This window comes from Nomascus leucogenys, chromosome 4 (genome assembly GCF_006542625.1).
Source record: "Nomascus leucogenys isolate Asia chromosome 4, Asia_NLE_v1, whole genome shotgun sequence".
Classification (NCBI taxonomy): Eukaryota; Metazoa; Chordata; class Mammalia; order Primates; family Hylobatidae; genus Nomascus; species Nomascus leucogenys.
The window spans coordinates 121,460,347-121,476,808 of NC_044384.1; the positions used below are offsets into that span (position 1 = coordinate 121,460,347).

The window sequence follows — 16,462 nt, forward strand, 5'->3', positions numbered from 1 at the left end:
AAGAGCTGGGATTTAAATGCTCATGTTGTTCAAAACTTGTATTCATTCTTTCACCATATGCTGCCTGCTCAGCATTGAGATGGGATGAGGTACTTCTACTGAGCTGTCAAATTCTCTTATCTTCTCATTACGTCTGGCCACTCAGGAATGGACTATGGTGAGAAAGGTGTAATGAAGGGAACCCACTGCAGAAATGAACAGAAAAGCTGAACTTTCATGCTTTGTTTAACAAGAATGCATCAGCTGTATTGTCTACTTTAATACTCATTTTTTAACACACAAATTACTGATTCTAGAATAAGGCCTGTGAAGTTGATGTACTTTCCTTTAGCCAACTAATGGCATTTCACTCTTGGTGAGATTCCTAAGAAAAGTTATTTTAGGAACTGGGGCCTATACACACATAGACACTTTAGCATCACATTAATTTAATTCCTCAAATGAAGTTAAAGTCTAAATGCCTTGGTTGATAAGCACAAATGCCGGTAGTGTGAATTTTAAAGCTAACGGGCACCTTATAAAATATAAGCTAAGGGCAATATAATTCAACTGAGTTTAGAGGATCAAAAAAACTCTCAAATTTTGCCCAAACTAGCCAAGTTCAAGGGCATTGATCAAACATACTTTCCTAAAGGAATTAAAATAACAGTGGAGTTTTTTTTCTGCATGAATGCTAAAGGAATTTAAAAAATACCTAGAATGACTGCTTACTTTACATTTATATCCAGTTTTATAATGAGAAAAATCAAGGGGAAAAACATTTCTTTGAGAGTAAGGAATTCAAGAGACTGAAATCCACAGACAGGAACAATCAAAAAGAAAGGCTTTCAAAAGATTAATTGATATTTTATCCCTTTGAATACCTAATCTGCAAGAATTTTCAATGTCATTTAGAAAACATTATATTTCCTGCAGACTGTCAGGAATAATTAGGACAAAACAAATGAGAAAGAAAGAGGGGAAGACAGCAAACTTTTCTGCTAGATGAAAGGGTGCCTTGTTTGATCATGGCTGAAAATCCTATCTAAGGAAAACCAGCCCTATGTACACAGGCTGGCTGCATTTCGTCAGTAAGCTCTCAATGTAATAGTGTATCACTAACAGACTGAATATGGTGCTATTCCATTTCATTAATGAAAAAGAACTAAAAGACATTACTTATTCTGATTACCATTAACAATGATGGTGAGGCACCTGATGTGTGTCCAGAGAATCTGTAAAAGGCATAACATAGGCTATTGAAGAATCTATTTAAAAAAATAAAGCAAAGATGTGATGTCATTGGGACCAGTGTATGTTTGCAATGGTGTACATGTGAGAGATCTTGTCAATGAAAAGGGTATAAAAGCACTTTTACAAGGTGACACAGGGGAATCAATTATGATGATGTTAGTAAGATAAATGAATATGATGGCTATCTAGGGAAAATAATTAAGAAAATGAAACCTTTCAGATAAGCAACATTGCTGAAGGACATTCATATTTCTAATAGACACATTGTAGATTTCCATGAATATTTTAAATTATTTCATATAAGAATCATTTTCCAATTATTCCACTGTCTCCAAATCCTTTCACAACTTCCCACCTCCATTTTCTTGTCATGAGTTTTTCCTATCCCCTTCAGAAAGCTCTCTGCACTTAGTTGTTCATTCACATTTCCATACTTCTTGGGAATTCTGAGTCTGTTTTCCTCTTGCTATTTTAATCTTTTGAGGAGAAAGTTAGGATTATGTAGAATGTGTGTCTAAGAAATCAGCATTTTTACATATAGGTATCATTTATTCAATCAATGAATATTTAATAAACACCTACCATGGGCCAGATGTTGCTGGATTATGGAGAAATAAGGTAAATATGAGTAGTCCCTGCTCTAAGAGTTTATAGCCTTTACTCTAGAGGGGAGATATGATAATTAAACTGGAAATGGTGATTCAGTGTGCTAAATGTTACAATAAAGATATTCCCAGACATCTAAGGGGAGAGAAAACTCTAAGACAAGACAAAAGGATAAGGGAGCCTTCCAAGAAGAAGAAAACATTTGAGACAATTACTGTGAAACAAGCCAGCATTAGCAGGTTGAAGAGTAAAGGAAACACATTCTAGATGAGGATTTGCTCATGTTTATCTATTCCCACTTATGCAAAGACCCTGCAGGCTTGGCCCATCCCAGAAACTGAAAGCAGTTCATTATGGCGGGAGAACAGAAGTAGTAACAGATGAATGTGAAAAAGGAGGCATCACGATCATGAAGGGCCTTGTTGCACAGGCTAAGGACTGAGGATTATGTCCTGAAAGATGTGAAAGGATTTCAAACATGTCATGTTTGTTTCAGAAATGTGGCTCTGGGGCTGTAGAAAAAATGAATTGAGTGGAAAGAAGGCTTGAATCAGCGAGACCAGTTAGATGGATATTGTGCTAGTCCTGCCAAGGGATGGCAGTTACCTAGAGTAACTTTCTGGAAAAGATACTTTTAAATTTTAGGACTGTGAGAGAAAATTCAGGCATCTGACTAGCCTAGTGTTACCTCCCCCTCTTCTTTTCTCCACATTTATTAAGAGTAAAAGCCAACATTGAAGTATATAATTGAGGGTGAGTTCTTACTTAAAGACTTAATTTATATCAAAAATTTGAGCTTTAATACCACAAGGGATAAAAGGAATGGCAGAGCTGTTGATCTCCAAACCTCCAGGAACTTATAATCTAAAGGTAGGTTGGAGAGAAGATAGTGAGGAATGTGCAAATATCTAACATAAGGTGGAATTCATCAGGTGGTAACAGAAAATTTTGAGAATTTTCAAAATAAAGTGTGAAAATCGGAAAGAAACTCACAAGATTTGATCCACAGAGATGGCAGGTGTGGCAGGGAAGAAATTCCAGGTGGAAAGTGAGCATGAGCAAAGACAAGCAAGCAAGCACTCGCCACTAAACACATCCTACAAATAACTGTGACTCGTGAAAGAGGAGTCATGAAGCAGACAGAAAGAAAACTAGTTGGGAAAGTAGCTTGAAGATGATACTGTGGCAGGCCTTGAACACAAGGCTGATAAGTTCTTCTTAATTCTTGTAGCATTTGAGTTGTGGCTCTTGACAGAGAAAAATAATACACTAGTCATTTCTATTTCCAGAATTTATTTAATTATAGTCCACCTTGCTGCCCAAAACTATTTAAAAAGGTTGTATAAAATATTGCAGTGTCAAATAAGTGAGAAAAATGAGGTGAAGGGAAAGAGAGTAAGACGAAGTCAGCAAATAGGCTAATTAAATAAATGCTATTAAAACATTATCAGAGTTAGTTAGCAATGATTTATACAAGTCACTGTGTCCATTAGGTAAGAAAATAAGCTAGGTGCATTGAAGAACGATTCCCAATATGGAAGGAAGAGAGATATTCCTCCTGTGAGTCTGAAAGGAGCAGACACTGTGTAGTCTAATGAACAACAGCCTTAATATAGCAAAGCAAGTTTCCAAGGGCTATTTATTATAGTGTCCTTCAAACATAAACAAATGGTACTGTGCCAAGGCATACTTCATGAAGAGCTGTTTTAGGGGTCCAGTGGAATGCAGTCATCCAGGTAAAACAGCTTTTTTTTAAGCTTAATCCAAGGATCTAACTTAGAATATCCAAGGAAAATGGATATACTGCATAAGATCCAAATATTTCTCCAAAAATATAATTTCTCTTAGTCAAGGTTCAGAAAGGTATGAGTGGCAGTGACCTTGAAATTGTTATGCTTCTTGAAAAGTACTTGGAATGTAGCTTTCTTTGCTGCTGGTTACACACAGGTCCGTATGTTTAAACTATCAGCTGAAATCGGCATTGGATGATAGTCTCAAATGGAAGAAGCAAAGAAGAATGAGAACCCACTGACTCCTTTCAACACACATACCCCTTCACTTCGAGATTAGCTGCAGGAAGGGCAATATTCCTGTCAGAAAAATTTTAGGTTTCCTCTCATGCAGAGACCAATGAGCAACTACCATCATACTGTGGTTCTGTGGTATGACATAGTTGTCATACCTGCCTCCCTGTAGAACAATCTCCATAAGCTAACTACAGTTTTGAGTAGTGTAACATTTCTGGTATATACTGATTATGAGTTAGAGGGCCGCTGTTAGAAAAGATGACTTTAGATTCAGAAATCTGATCTGTATCCTACTTTCTGGCAGTGATCAGATGGTAGAGATAGTAATCTACTAAGGTAACTCCTAATTGTTCTATTAACATATTCTTGCAGATACAATTTTTTAAATGTTAATCTCAAAATTTATTCAAGAATGTGTGTGAAGGATGAATAGGAAAGAGAAGTGGTAGGTGTTGACGCCAAAATAACACTCAAATAATAAAACTAGAATGTAATAAGAACCCAGCCTGGACCTGGGTAATAGAAAGGAATGGGTATAGCAGATTCAAAATACATTGTAGAAATAGAATCTACATGAAAAAGGAAGATTGCATGCAGCATAGAGTGCACCAAAACACCTCTGAGGTTTTAAGCACCATTGGCTGAAAGAAAAATAACTCACCAATTGGAGAAAGATTTCCTATCCTACTCCAAGCTTAGTATAACATTAAATCATATGGTTCTCACCCCAAAGAGAAGAGCTGTACTCTAAGCTACTGTCAAAGACTGTAACAATCTTAAACTTGTAGCTACACTTAAAATATCTTGGCTTAGAGAAAGAATGCTTATAGAGGTTTGCTTGAACCCTAGGGAAGTCTGCAGAAGAAACTGGATTGAGAAGAAAGATTATGAGACATTTGAAATTGTGAACAAGAAGTTTGAACTATAAACGGGCCAGGTAAGAGTGGATGGGGGATATCTAGGAAGTAGTTGGAAACTTTGGCATGAAAACCAAAATAGATGATAGGATTTAGCAATATAGATTTGGAGGTCATCTATATAACAGTTAAAAGTGAGGAAGCACATGATGCCATTGAGAAAAAAATGAAGAAAAGCAAAGTGTCATAAGACCAGCACCATGAGAATCTTGAGGCAAAAAGGATCTACACATTCCATTAAGCATAGGAAAAATCATCATTGAATAAATATATATTGAAGAAGGTGCATCTGGGATAGAGGGCAATTAATGCTATAAGACCATAAAAACAGATTGAGACAGATGATATCAAGAACATACAAGGAGGGGTTAACACTGACAGAAAGAGGACTATGGCTTGACAAAAGAGGAAGATAGGAAGAAGGGAAAAATGAAGAAACAAACATTTGAAGATCAGATAAAATGTGGTACTGATCTTCTCATAAAGAAAGAGTCATTTTTTAGCATAAATGGCAAGACTCATGTTTGGAACTTCAAAAGGTGAAAAAGGTTAAAACAGCTGAAGGAGCATAAATATGAGTGTGGGTCCAGCTGAGCTTATAAAGAACCAATTTGCAGCTGAGCTTATAAAGAAACTGCCTGCGGAATGATTGTGACAATCAAATGTTACAAATCAATTCACGTAGAGCACTAAGTACAGTGCCTAGAACATAGCATGTATGTGATGAATACATACTATGTGATGAATACAATATGTGATGAATAAAACGCCATTTTGCCCTCTCTCATGTTTGCATTTATATTTCATCAAGGACATTTAATATTCTGCTATATTTTTGTTAGGCAATATTATAATTGCCCTTGAGATAAGGAAAGGATTTATGGAAATCTTTCAAATAAGCTTTAATTAGCTGGTAGCTATTTGCAAGGTCATAGCATTCCCAACTAAACAATTTTCAAAGATTTATCAACAATTTTCAGACAAGGCCACTCAAGGACTGTGGTGGATAAAAGAGAGACAGGTACATTCTGCAAACCTAAACAATCAAACATCTCCTTTTTCTGTCTAACATTAATGATGTCTGCATCTTTGCCAATGACAACTCGAGCCCTTCTTTCTTCCTCCCAACTACTAAATAACACTTAAGATACACGAGCATTCAATTGCCCCTCATTTCCAGATATCACTCAATGTGGAATAAATGGTCACTTCTTCACACCCTTCCCAAAGTCATGTTGCACAATCTCCAATTCTGTAATAAGCCCTTCCAGACTTCCTTTTCTGAGATGCTCCACGGTTCAACTGGTATGTATTTTCCCTTGTTTCAGCAAGCTAATGAACTTAACTACGTTTGACTATAGTTGATCCTTGGTTTTCTTTGGCTAGTAGGCTTTAATCCTCCAGAACAAGTATCTCAAGAATATCAATAATTTTTACCAAATCTTCATATTTTATTTGCTAATGTAACTGCTCAATTATGAATAAAATTCATATTTCCTGGATCTGGAGTCCTGTGCATTCCCATATCTGAGTCTCTTGGGCAAACTGCTAGACTCAGAACAGGCACATAAAGTTGCCTGATAAAAAATAATATACTGGTATATTCCACATGATCAAAATAAAGAAAACTCAGTGGTAGAAAGGAAGGAAGAATAAACAATATCTTGGGTGGCAAAAGCACTTAGAAGTTATATCAGCTTGATTGGGTAAGTATAAGTATTTTGTAATTACAGCTCAGGGAAACAAATCAATAGCAGATTTCATTTTAAGCATAAAAGTAAAAAAAAAATGTGTATATAGTAGTAGTCTAAGTTGCAGAAGTTAGACATAATATGTAATTAAAAGTGTATTATATATGGTCCCCTTTCAAATGTGTCATATCAATTCTGTAAACCACAAGGGCCTTGATGTCTCACATAATATAAACTGGGAAGATTTTAGGTTGTTCCAACTGCTGCATGCAAGAAACATAAAATATCATTTGAAACGTGATTTCTATATGAAAAGTGGCATTAACTATTGGTTGTGGAAATGTTGATCTTCTGGTAGGTGGAAAATGGATTTACATAAAATTTAATGACTTTAGATTATAGAATCACTCAAAAATTCTGCCAATTCTATATAGAGATATAATATCTCTTTTAATCTTGCCCTTAATGCCATAATGTTGAGATGTGATGAATGGAGGTGGGGAAAATGTTGGAGGTTAGCACTGCTATTGCTATCATCCATATAATCACCACACTGATTATCACTATCATCATCTTTATTATCACTTTCTACAGTCATGTTTTTCTGGTACATAAATGTCTCCTTAAAACTGTTGCCATTTCAAAGACTGTTATTAAAGTTTTAATAAATTATAAATGTAGCAAAGTAACATTTCAAGAAGTTTAGGAAATAGAAATTGAAAACACATATGATAATTTTATGCATTCCTTTCTAGATTTTTTCATGTGTATGTTTTCAGACTCAAAATCGTAATGATTGTTCACTTTTGTCATCTTTTCACTGTGCATTATGAACATTATTTTTCATGTTATTAAATATTTATATTTATTATATTAATTCACCTAGTAATATCATAATAGTTTGGCCATTAAGAAAGATAATATAATTAACTCTCTTACTATTTCATTTATTTTTAGATATTGAGTTTGGAAACTATTTAAAAAGACTCCTTTCTTCGGATCAGTTAATCTAACATAGCAAATATAAGATTAGTGATACTTCAAAAAGTCCTAACACACTTTCCTGAATGCAAAGAAAGGAAGCTTCAATTATTTTATATCGATCATGAGTCACGCCCTTACTAGGTACTTTGGACATATCTTTTCAATTATTCCTTTTATTGTTGTGTATATATAAAGAGGCAATGAATAGATTATATACTCCCTACTCTTAAGGAGAGAAAAGCTAAGCTTCAGAAAATTTAAGTAACTCTAATTGTTAAATAATTATTAAATAATATGACCCAGAAATCACATACACCCTGTGAATTCTAAAAATCATTTTGATTTTTTCTACCATACTTTTTCCTGTTTAAAACTGCATGTGTGAGAATGAAAACAAACTGTCTGGTGGTAAATTTTTAGATAAGATCAACACACAATCAAAATCATCTTTCATTTTGTCTTTCCCCTAAGATGTTTAGCACACAAACTTCTCATTAGCCCAATAGTATTTCTTCATTAATTTTTTACTAAAGGAATTAGAAGCTTTGTACTTCCAAGTTGAATTTGTGAAAGACTTACAAAATTAAGCACTGCATTAAGAAGCACAGTTAAAAATACCAGCAAATCAACAAACAGTTAAGAGCAATAGAGAGAACATGCTACCAGGAACATTTGCAATATACTTCGTCTAATTCCAACTATTCTGTTAACCAAGGCTAAGGGGAAATAGATTAAGTTGGGTATTTTACATTGTTAGTTAAAAATAAGTATATTCATTCATCTGGAGAGAGATACTTGCTGAGACACTGAACTCGAGGATCTATTAATCATTTGCTTCTTTATATAAAAGACATTGGGTAAAATAACAGACAATTATGTTGGCTGTGGCATCTCAAAAGGCTGGTAACATTGTTTAAATGTTCATGTAATATATCACTTCTCTAAGAAGAGGTTAAAACGTTAAATTTTAACTGAGAGAAAACATTTCAATAGGGATGTCCAATTTTATGGTTCAGGCATTTTGCATTCTGATAAACTAATTTAACATAGGGTCTGGAGAACAGTTAACATGTTTGTTAGGCAGTATCTCTCCAGAATCAGATAGATGTCTCTGGCATGCCTCTGGCAAGGGCTGAATCATACATAGTCAATTCATGACTATATTCTCTGACAGGCGCCTCAAGTGCCCACTTTGTGCTGTTGATTTAAAAAGGGAACCATGTGATTTCAGTACCAGATGTGCTGATTCCTGCACACGCAATTAGCTTACTTTAAAGTCCATTGTTGTCTTGAAAGTGCTCTGCTGTGTATTATGTAGGCTCTGCCCTTCTGTAGATGACTGAGGCACTAAGTGATGCTGTGTGCTGCTGCTGCGCGATGCTTTAAGTCAGTTGCTGCCACTCACTGAAAAATTCTACTGCAGAAAGCATTTTGAGAGGCTACCTTTTGATTTGATGTGTGTGCTGCATCACTAAGCGTCGTTTTTCTCTGACCTTGCCACAGAGGGTAGTCATATCTCCAGCCATCCCAGGCTTGCCCTGTGTAGTGTCTGGCTTTTAGACAAGACCAGGAAAGCTTTCTCTTATGATCGGATGGCAAAGCAGCACACAGTACTCAGGGAAGCAGTTACCCAGGGGGAAATAGAATAGCTAAAATACTGGCAGATCAAGAGTAATTTCAGTGGACACTAATCAACAATCACAACAGTAACAGAGAAACCGCTTCAGGTGGTGTGACAAAGATGTCAAATATATTTTGCTACAAATCTTTTGGGATGATATATTTCTCACTTTTCTCTAAATTTCTGAAAGTATAGAATTCTAAAGGCTGCCAAGAGGATATTAAACACAATATATGTTCGATTTGCCTGGTTTTGGTGATCCCCTGTTGCTGCTATAAGTCCTAGAAGACCAATATATATTGAAAATATAAAAAAGTAATAAAATACAAAAAATAAAAATATTCTTAAAGGGTTTTAATATATCACTATTATAATCAATTATTCTGTACACACTAAAACACTAATAAATGTTTTTCTCAACCTCCATCTCAATGTCTACCATCTCAGATTTTCTGACATTTCTGTCTTTTATGAAATAAAATCTCAAAAATGTGAATTTTAAGGGAAGGTCACTTCATATGTATTATAAAGAATATCAGTGATACTATTTAGTTTGCAATACTTATAAAAACAAATTGATTAGAGAGAGCAGGTGTAGGCAAACTATAGCCCACAGACCAAATCCAGCTTGCTGCCTATTTTTGCATATAAAGCTTTAATGAAATATAGCCATGCTCACTTATTTGCACGTGGCTTGTGTCTGCTTTCATGCTACAGTGGCAGAGTTGAATAGTTATGACACAGACTATATGGCTTGCAAAGCCTAAAATATTTACTATCTGGACCTTTACAGGAAATGCTTGCTGGATTAGAAGATGAGGCATAGAATTTTACACCCACCTATCCCATCCTCTGAAAACAAAAAGCAAAAAACAACCTGGGCTAAATAACAGTGATGTTTATATATTAGTCCAATCTAGTTGCCTATTTTAATACATAAATAACAATTACGGTCCCACAGGAAAAGTCTTAATGGTTCAATTTTTATAATTTAGTGAACAAAATAAATGCACCAGCAGGAACACAATAACTCAGCATGCACATGCCTATTTGTCAAATACTCACGCAAATATCATGTGCAAAGTCCTGCTCTGCAGACCACTCCTATGATGTCCGTCATATACTATGTTATATGACAGTTCTTTATAACATTTTACTCTGTTAGAATCTTTGTTCTTTGGGGGCAAGAAATGGACCTACACTTAGTTTTTTGTAGCACTGTAGGTACTCTGTAAATATTAGTTGAATAAATGAAGAATAAGTAGAGCAAAGTCTCTAAGAACTTATTACAAAGAAAAAAAATCAATTAACTCATTTAAAGAAAGGTAGTTTTGTAGTCAATATAAATGCATAGTATTTGAGCCAAAAAATGAAACATGATTTTCATGTGTGGCTTGTGGGAACACATAACAATGTGTCCGGTCTTTTACAATAAATACAACTTAATAGCTAATTGTTGCTAATTGGAGGTACTAATGGACTTAATTTTTGATTAAAAGATGGAAATGATTTGTAATTAGCTCATGGCACCTATGAAAACAAATGTTGCTTAGAGCTTGAAAGATGGTCTTGTTCTTGTTCTTTGAAACAGCTAAAATACTCTGCCTTTCCCTCCTCTGGATGATAGAGGATAGTTTTACACAGTAATTCTCACCTAAGATGCAGCATAAAAAATAGGCTTCAATTAAATCTTTGCCTGGACATCACAAATGCCAAATTAATCCAGGCTTTCCAATGCAAACTCAGGTTGCTAAAACAAAAGCAATGTGAGAAACTGCATGCTGTTTATAACAGTGATTTTTGTCTTAATTGCATCAAGTACTCCAATGAAGAACTTAATTCGTAGAGCGTAACTCCATAATTAGAAATCAGACATTTAAAAATTTCTTATTGGACCAGTATATTGTGATTTATGCAGACTTTTTCTGTGAAATCTTATCATGAAATTGTACTAACACTATTTCAGCCTATTTCAACTGGTGCATAGAAGGTTAGAGCAAAGAATGAAAATATGCTCCACAAGTTCTACAGGTTCTTTTCAGTGTATTTTTCAGGCCCCGTTTTTCTTTTCTTTAAAAAAATTTTTCTTTTCAAACCTAGGTTCAAATTCTGAACTCAAAGCTTTTTAGAAAAAGAGGATAGATTTTGATTCTGCTTTAGTTCTCTGGTGATAGTAGTCTTTTGCTCGATTTCATGCTGATGTCATTCACGGAAATTAAGCTCAAAACAACTGAAATAAAAATTTGACTTCAAATTATCTTCAGTTTTCATAGGTGTTTCATAAAACCCAACCATGTATAGAAAGTGGTATTTTACTATGCCTTTACATATTTTTTCACTAACATCTGCTTAAGAGAGGAGGATTTTTAAAGGAGTTATAGTTGTTATGGAAAAGAAGTACTAAAAAGAGAATAGATTCCTGCTTTGGTGTGAAAATGTAGAGGGCATTTTCAGCCTTCTGTCTTCTCTCCTTGAAATGAGCTAGGTAAGGCCTAGCAGAGACGTAGGCAAGAAGAGGTGATTCCAGGGAAATAAATCAGAGATGCTTCTGTTTCCCAAGCTTCCTTCTTTCTTTTGAACATCACTATTTTTGCTTTAACTCTTTCTTCCCAGATTATTATTATTTTTAAGACATATTCATTGTTGAAGCTTAAATATGTACCTCAGACTCTTCCTAAGTAAAATATTCTTGAGCCATGTATAATTTATTAATGGCAAAGAACAAACAAAACAAAACTAAAATATGCAAAAATACCCCCACTTCATTAGTCACTTTTGATGTTCACATTAATTAACTCCCTTAACTTCTGTCACTTTCACTTCAAATCCACTGTGGCCACCTGTTCCCATGATTCAAACTTTGCCAAGAAATAGTTCATTATCCAAAATCTTAAATCCAAGTATTTTACTAACTACATTGTACATCTCATTGAAACTGCTAATCTCTATATTTTGTTTTCTATCTCTCATCCACCACTGCCTTCTTTTTTCTTCCTTCTTTATTCTTCCTTAAACCCGCAGTTTGCCACTCAACTACTTTCTTGCCAATATCATAATTGCACACTTTCCTTTTCCTCACGTCACCTAGTAAATACTAACGCTGCATTAATTTGCCTGTCTGCCTTCTTGGCTACTGATCGTGACCGCAGAAAATCAAACATCCTCGCAGATTAATCACACAAATACATAGTCCACAGCCTCAAATGTACCCCCACTAGTACCCCTCAAAATTCTATGGATTGTTAGTTGGCCTTCTCAGGCCATAGTTTTCCAAATCTCTGTTCTTCTTAAGTCCTTACTATGTGCCATCTCTCACTCACTCTCAGAAGATGACATCACTTAATATTACACAGAAAAACAAACAGTATTTGTCTTCCTGAGGATTTCAAATATTCTTTCTAGATTCCTGATTCTCTATACTTTATGCATTTAACATCACAAATAACAACACAAATAAATGTTGTTATTAATGTTATAATGGTCTAATATTATACCATAATATTTTTAAATCAGGGATCTATTTTCTGTTCATCTTGGTATCCCCAGTACTTTTGTGTAGTGTCTAGCACTCAGAAGTTGTTCAATAAATGTTGAAATATTGATTGAATGAAATTAAGTTATGTATCTGTAAATTGTCAAGCAGATATCTCAACTTTAATAAATTAAAACAATGTAGTTGGATTCTACACTGGCAAAGAATTGATTATTTGTTTTGTCCAATATTGACATATTGGAAGATTTGGGAAGGAGATATTACAATGCTATTGCCTGTTTCACTTTCCTGATATGGCCAAGGGTTGAGAAAAGCATATTCAATTTCTCAAAAGTCATTGAAGTTGTCCTACCAGCCAATTAACAAGCATTTTGGAAAGGCAAGTCTATTTCTATTTAGATGTAGACCAAAGAAGTCTATGAAACTTATGTCAAACTACCAATTAAATCCTACGAGGGGAAGATAACTGTGAAATCTTCCAAAATATTATTTTTCATATTAACTCTAAATTGGGTCCCTTCCTTTGTACTCCACTGCTAGGGACCTAGGACGATTTTTTATTATGAATACAATATATCATATCTAATCTTTTTAACTGTTCCATGTGATTTTTATGTCTTCTTGCCCAAGACCACAAACAACTTTCAGATTAAGTTTCTTAAAGCATTGCTTTTATCAAGTCATTTATCTGCTCTAGAACTTTCAGTGGCCCTGTGTATGCAATCAGGTGAGAACTCCTGAGCCTAGATTTTCAGCCAGATCTTCTGCCTCAATTGACTTATGTAGAGCCTGATGACTGATTTCTGATAAGTACTTTTAATGATTTGCATGCTTTCTTCATTATGTTCTTGAAAGTAAAATCAGGAAACCTAGTTGAAGGTAAGTTCCAGTTTGTGTCTTTTATTTTTATGAATATTGGTAAATTATCAAGAGTAGATGTATCTTGTTAAACAAAAGTACCATGTATGAAATATAGTCTCTTCCCAGGGGCCCTAAATCCTAAATGAAATTGGCATGTTAAGATATGACAGGAAATACACTTTGGGAAAAACTAAGTTATATTTTCATTAGTGGCAATTTATTATAGAGACCTTTATTGTAGAGACCTTATTTATTCATTAGTGGCAATTTAAAGAGGACCAAAATGACTTCTCAGCCAAATGATAACTTATTCCTCCTCAATGGGACATTATTAATTGAACTTTAAAGATGAATATTCAGCCAGGAACATAACTAAACAAGGCTATAAGAAATTTAAAAAGAGTTACCCTTCAGATGCTGGGTCGAGCAAACAGGTGGCCAAAAGCAAGATTTCCCCTGCTTGAAAACCACCAGCAGGTTGACAGATTCAATTGCTCCATGGGGTCTTTCAGTCTATTTCTGACCTTTGTTTCTTCTTCTGTCTTTCCAATGCATTTTTGTCTTTGTATTGTATGACCTTGCTGTCTGACATGTCAAAGAATCAAAGAATTCATGCTCTTCAGATTGCCAGTATTTTATTTAATTAAAAAATTAACTGAAAAAATTGTGCCCATTTTTTCTTTTTGCAATAAATCAAAATTCAAAATTAAAATGAAAGCACAAGAAGATATGTGCACTTCAAAATAAAAATCCACCTCTTTACATAGACATATCCTATTACAAACTGCACTACTAAATTTTATGAAACAACTTAAATATTGCTAGTTAAAACCCTCAAGACACTACCATATTTTCAAATCGACCTCTGCCACTTTTTTGTATAAATGGAATAATGGCAGCTTTTCTTTCAATATCCAAAAGAATCATTTTGGGAACAAATTTGAAGTGTAGATTCATTCAACAAACAATTATATTGAGTACCTACTATGTGTCAGGCCCTATGCAGAGTGCTGAGCAAGCCAGTGGGATGATTTTCCAATTTAGAAGAATTCTGGTCTCTAAAGCAGTGCTTCTCAAACTATTTTTTATTAATCTGTGCCCTCTTTTGCCATACACAAAATTATTTTCCCACTTTTCAGGAATTTGATGACTGTGTCTAAAACTGAGAATCACTGATACACAGAACACAGACTCTATCTTCTGTGTATCCTTGACAGATAAAATGGTTTTGAGTTTTTACTTTCTATTTAAAATGCAACACATTTATTTTCCAGACTTATAACTGAATTATAATATTAAGCTTATGTTTCTGAACTACATACACCCCCTTGCAAACCGGAATTCAAATTTCCTGCGCCCACCTCTGTTGAGAATCACTGCTTTAAAGAGTTTGGAAAAAAACCAGGCAACCTCCATCTCTCCCCTCCAATCCAGTCTTAAAAGAATTAGAATTTTCCTACCTGACACAACAGCTGGTGGAGTATCATAATCCTGTCTTGGGATTGAATCTTTGAATGAAAAGAGCATGAGAAAGAATGCAATGAAGTACAAAAGAAAATAAAATAGAACCAGCCCTAACACGTGGAAGAGTCCGCTGTGTGTCATATGGTTGCCTGACCCCCCTGCCTTAGAGCAGTAAAGGCATTAGGATTCCTCATTTGCATTTGATACCACGTTCCCTGTTACCACAATACTGTACATGTTATTAGGTCCCGTTAGACTTGCTGGGACAGTACAGTTTGTCCTGAAACACTGTCATCTTCCACAGCCTGTTTGGTACCTCCCTTAGGGAATCAATATAAAACTTTTACCCTCTCTGGCTGACAAGAGTTCTACAAGGCAGCCCATCTAGAGGGGGCCCACAGCATGATATGAAACAAAGTCCTGGAGAACAAAAGAAAGAACTAAAATTTAAAAGAGAAAAATAAAAATTTTGTACATTCTCATATTCTATGGAGGCTAACACATTTTGAAGGCAAAATTTCATTATTTATTACTCAGCTCCAGCTCTGATCCCAGTGGTTGTCAGTCAAGCAGAGCGGAGGGTGCTTTCACCTCAAGGTCAAAAAGCTTTATGTGTTGTAACTGTGGGAGCAGAGATACACAGAACAGAATCTATTGAACATGATGGTTATCTTTATCCCAAGTCTCCTAGTATTGAAGGTGTCAAATTCTAGATAAAGCTTAATTAAACTACATGGCAATCATTTCAAAATTAGGGGTTACATGGGACAAAATATGTCTGCTTTTTTAAAGATGAAAAAAGAGCTTTTGGCTCACTGGAATTTCTTTAGCCAGGGATCTTAAAAAGGAGTTTGGGATATGGCATAGGCCTAGGGTCCCCTTCTAAAAACTGAAAATTCTAATTTTGCCCCCACTCCCCTTGGAGGAGTAAACTCTAAAAGAAACTTGATATTGTTTAGATTCAAATCAACTGCCAACACATGGTTAAATAGATGCTCTTGTGTGACTCTTATTCCATTTATATGACCTTTATTAAAAGGAAAAATCCTAAATTTTCTTTTTCCACCCATGTAACAACTTTTGGACTATCACATATTTCTCACTTTCATCCCCTTGCCACAAAAGGTCAATTTTAATCACTCTTTCCTGAGTAAATGGCATGTGAGAAGACAGATTAGAACTTGAACATTGCAAGGCACTTTGAGCAACAAAAGCAAACATGATCAAAAGATTCAAATGCAAATAAACCAGACACATGAGATATTTTGTTTCTTGCAACAGGTACCTGAACTACTGAGTTGATTACAATCCCCAAATCTAGAATAATTAGAATCATTTTTAAAGTTTTTCCAATTTTTTTAATAATAGTAGTAATTCCTAGTACCTTTTGAAAAATTGCAATCACACATTACCACTCCAAACCAAAAAAAAAAAAAGTTAATTATTGGACCATGCTACTAGACATTTTCCAAGAATATACTTATGACATTTTAAAATAAATAATAAAAGCCAATAATGTTTATTGCTGAATAGCTGGATAATGTAGAAAAGCATAATGATTAAAA

General features: G+C 34.7%; 1 protein-coding gene across 7 annotated transcripts in view; it reads right to left on the reverse strand.

Annotated features, from left to right (window-relative positions):
* The window catches only part of RBMS3 (RNA binding motif single stranded interacting protein 3), an 864,792-nt gene that overhangs the window by 57,359 nt on the left and 790,971 nt on the right, over positions 1-16,462 (reverse strand). For 3 of the 7 annotated variants that reach the window (XM_030812232.1, XM_030812230.1, XM_030812234.1), the window contains exon 12: positions 14,894-14,941. The exons of the other annotated variants lie outside the window; for them this stretch is intronic. In XM_030812232.1, coding sequence (XP_030668092.1) covers positions 14,894-14,941 — 48 coding nt within the window. The remainder of the gene's footprint in view (positions 1-14,893; positions 14,942-16,462) is intronic. 7 annotated transcript variants of the gene reach the window in all.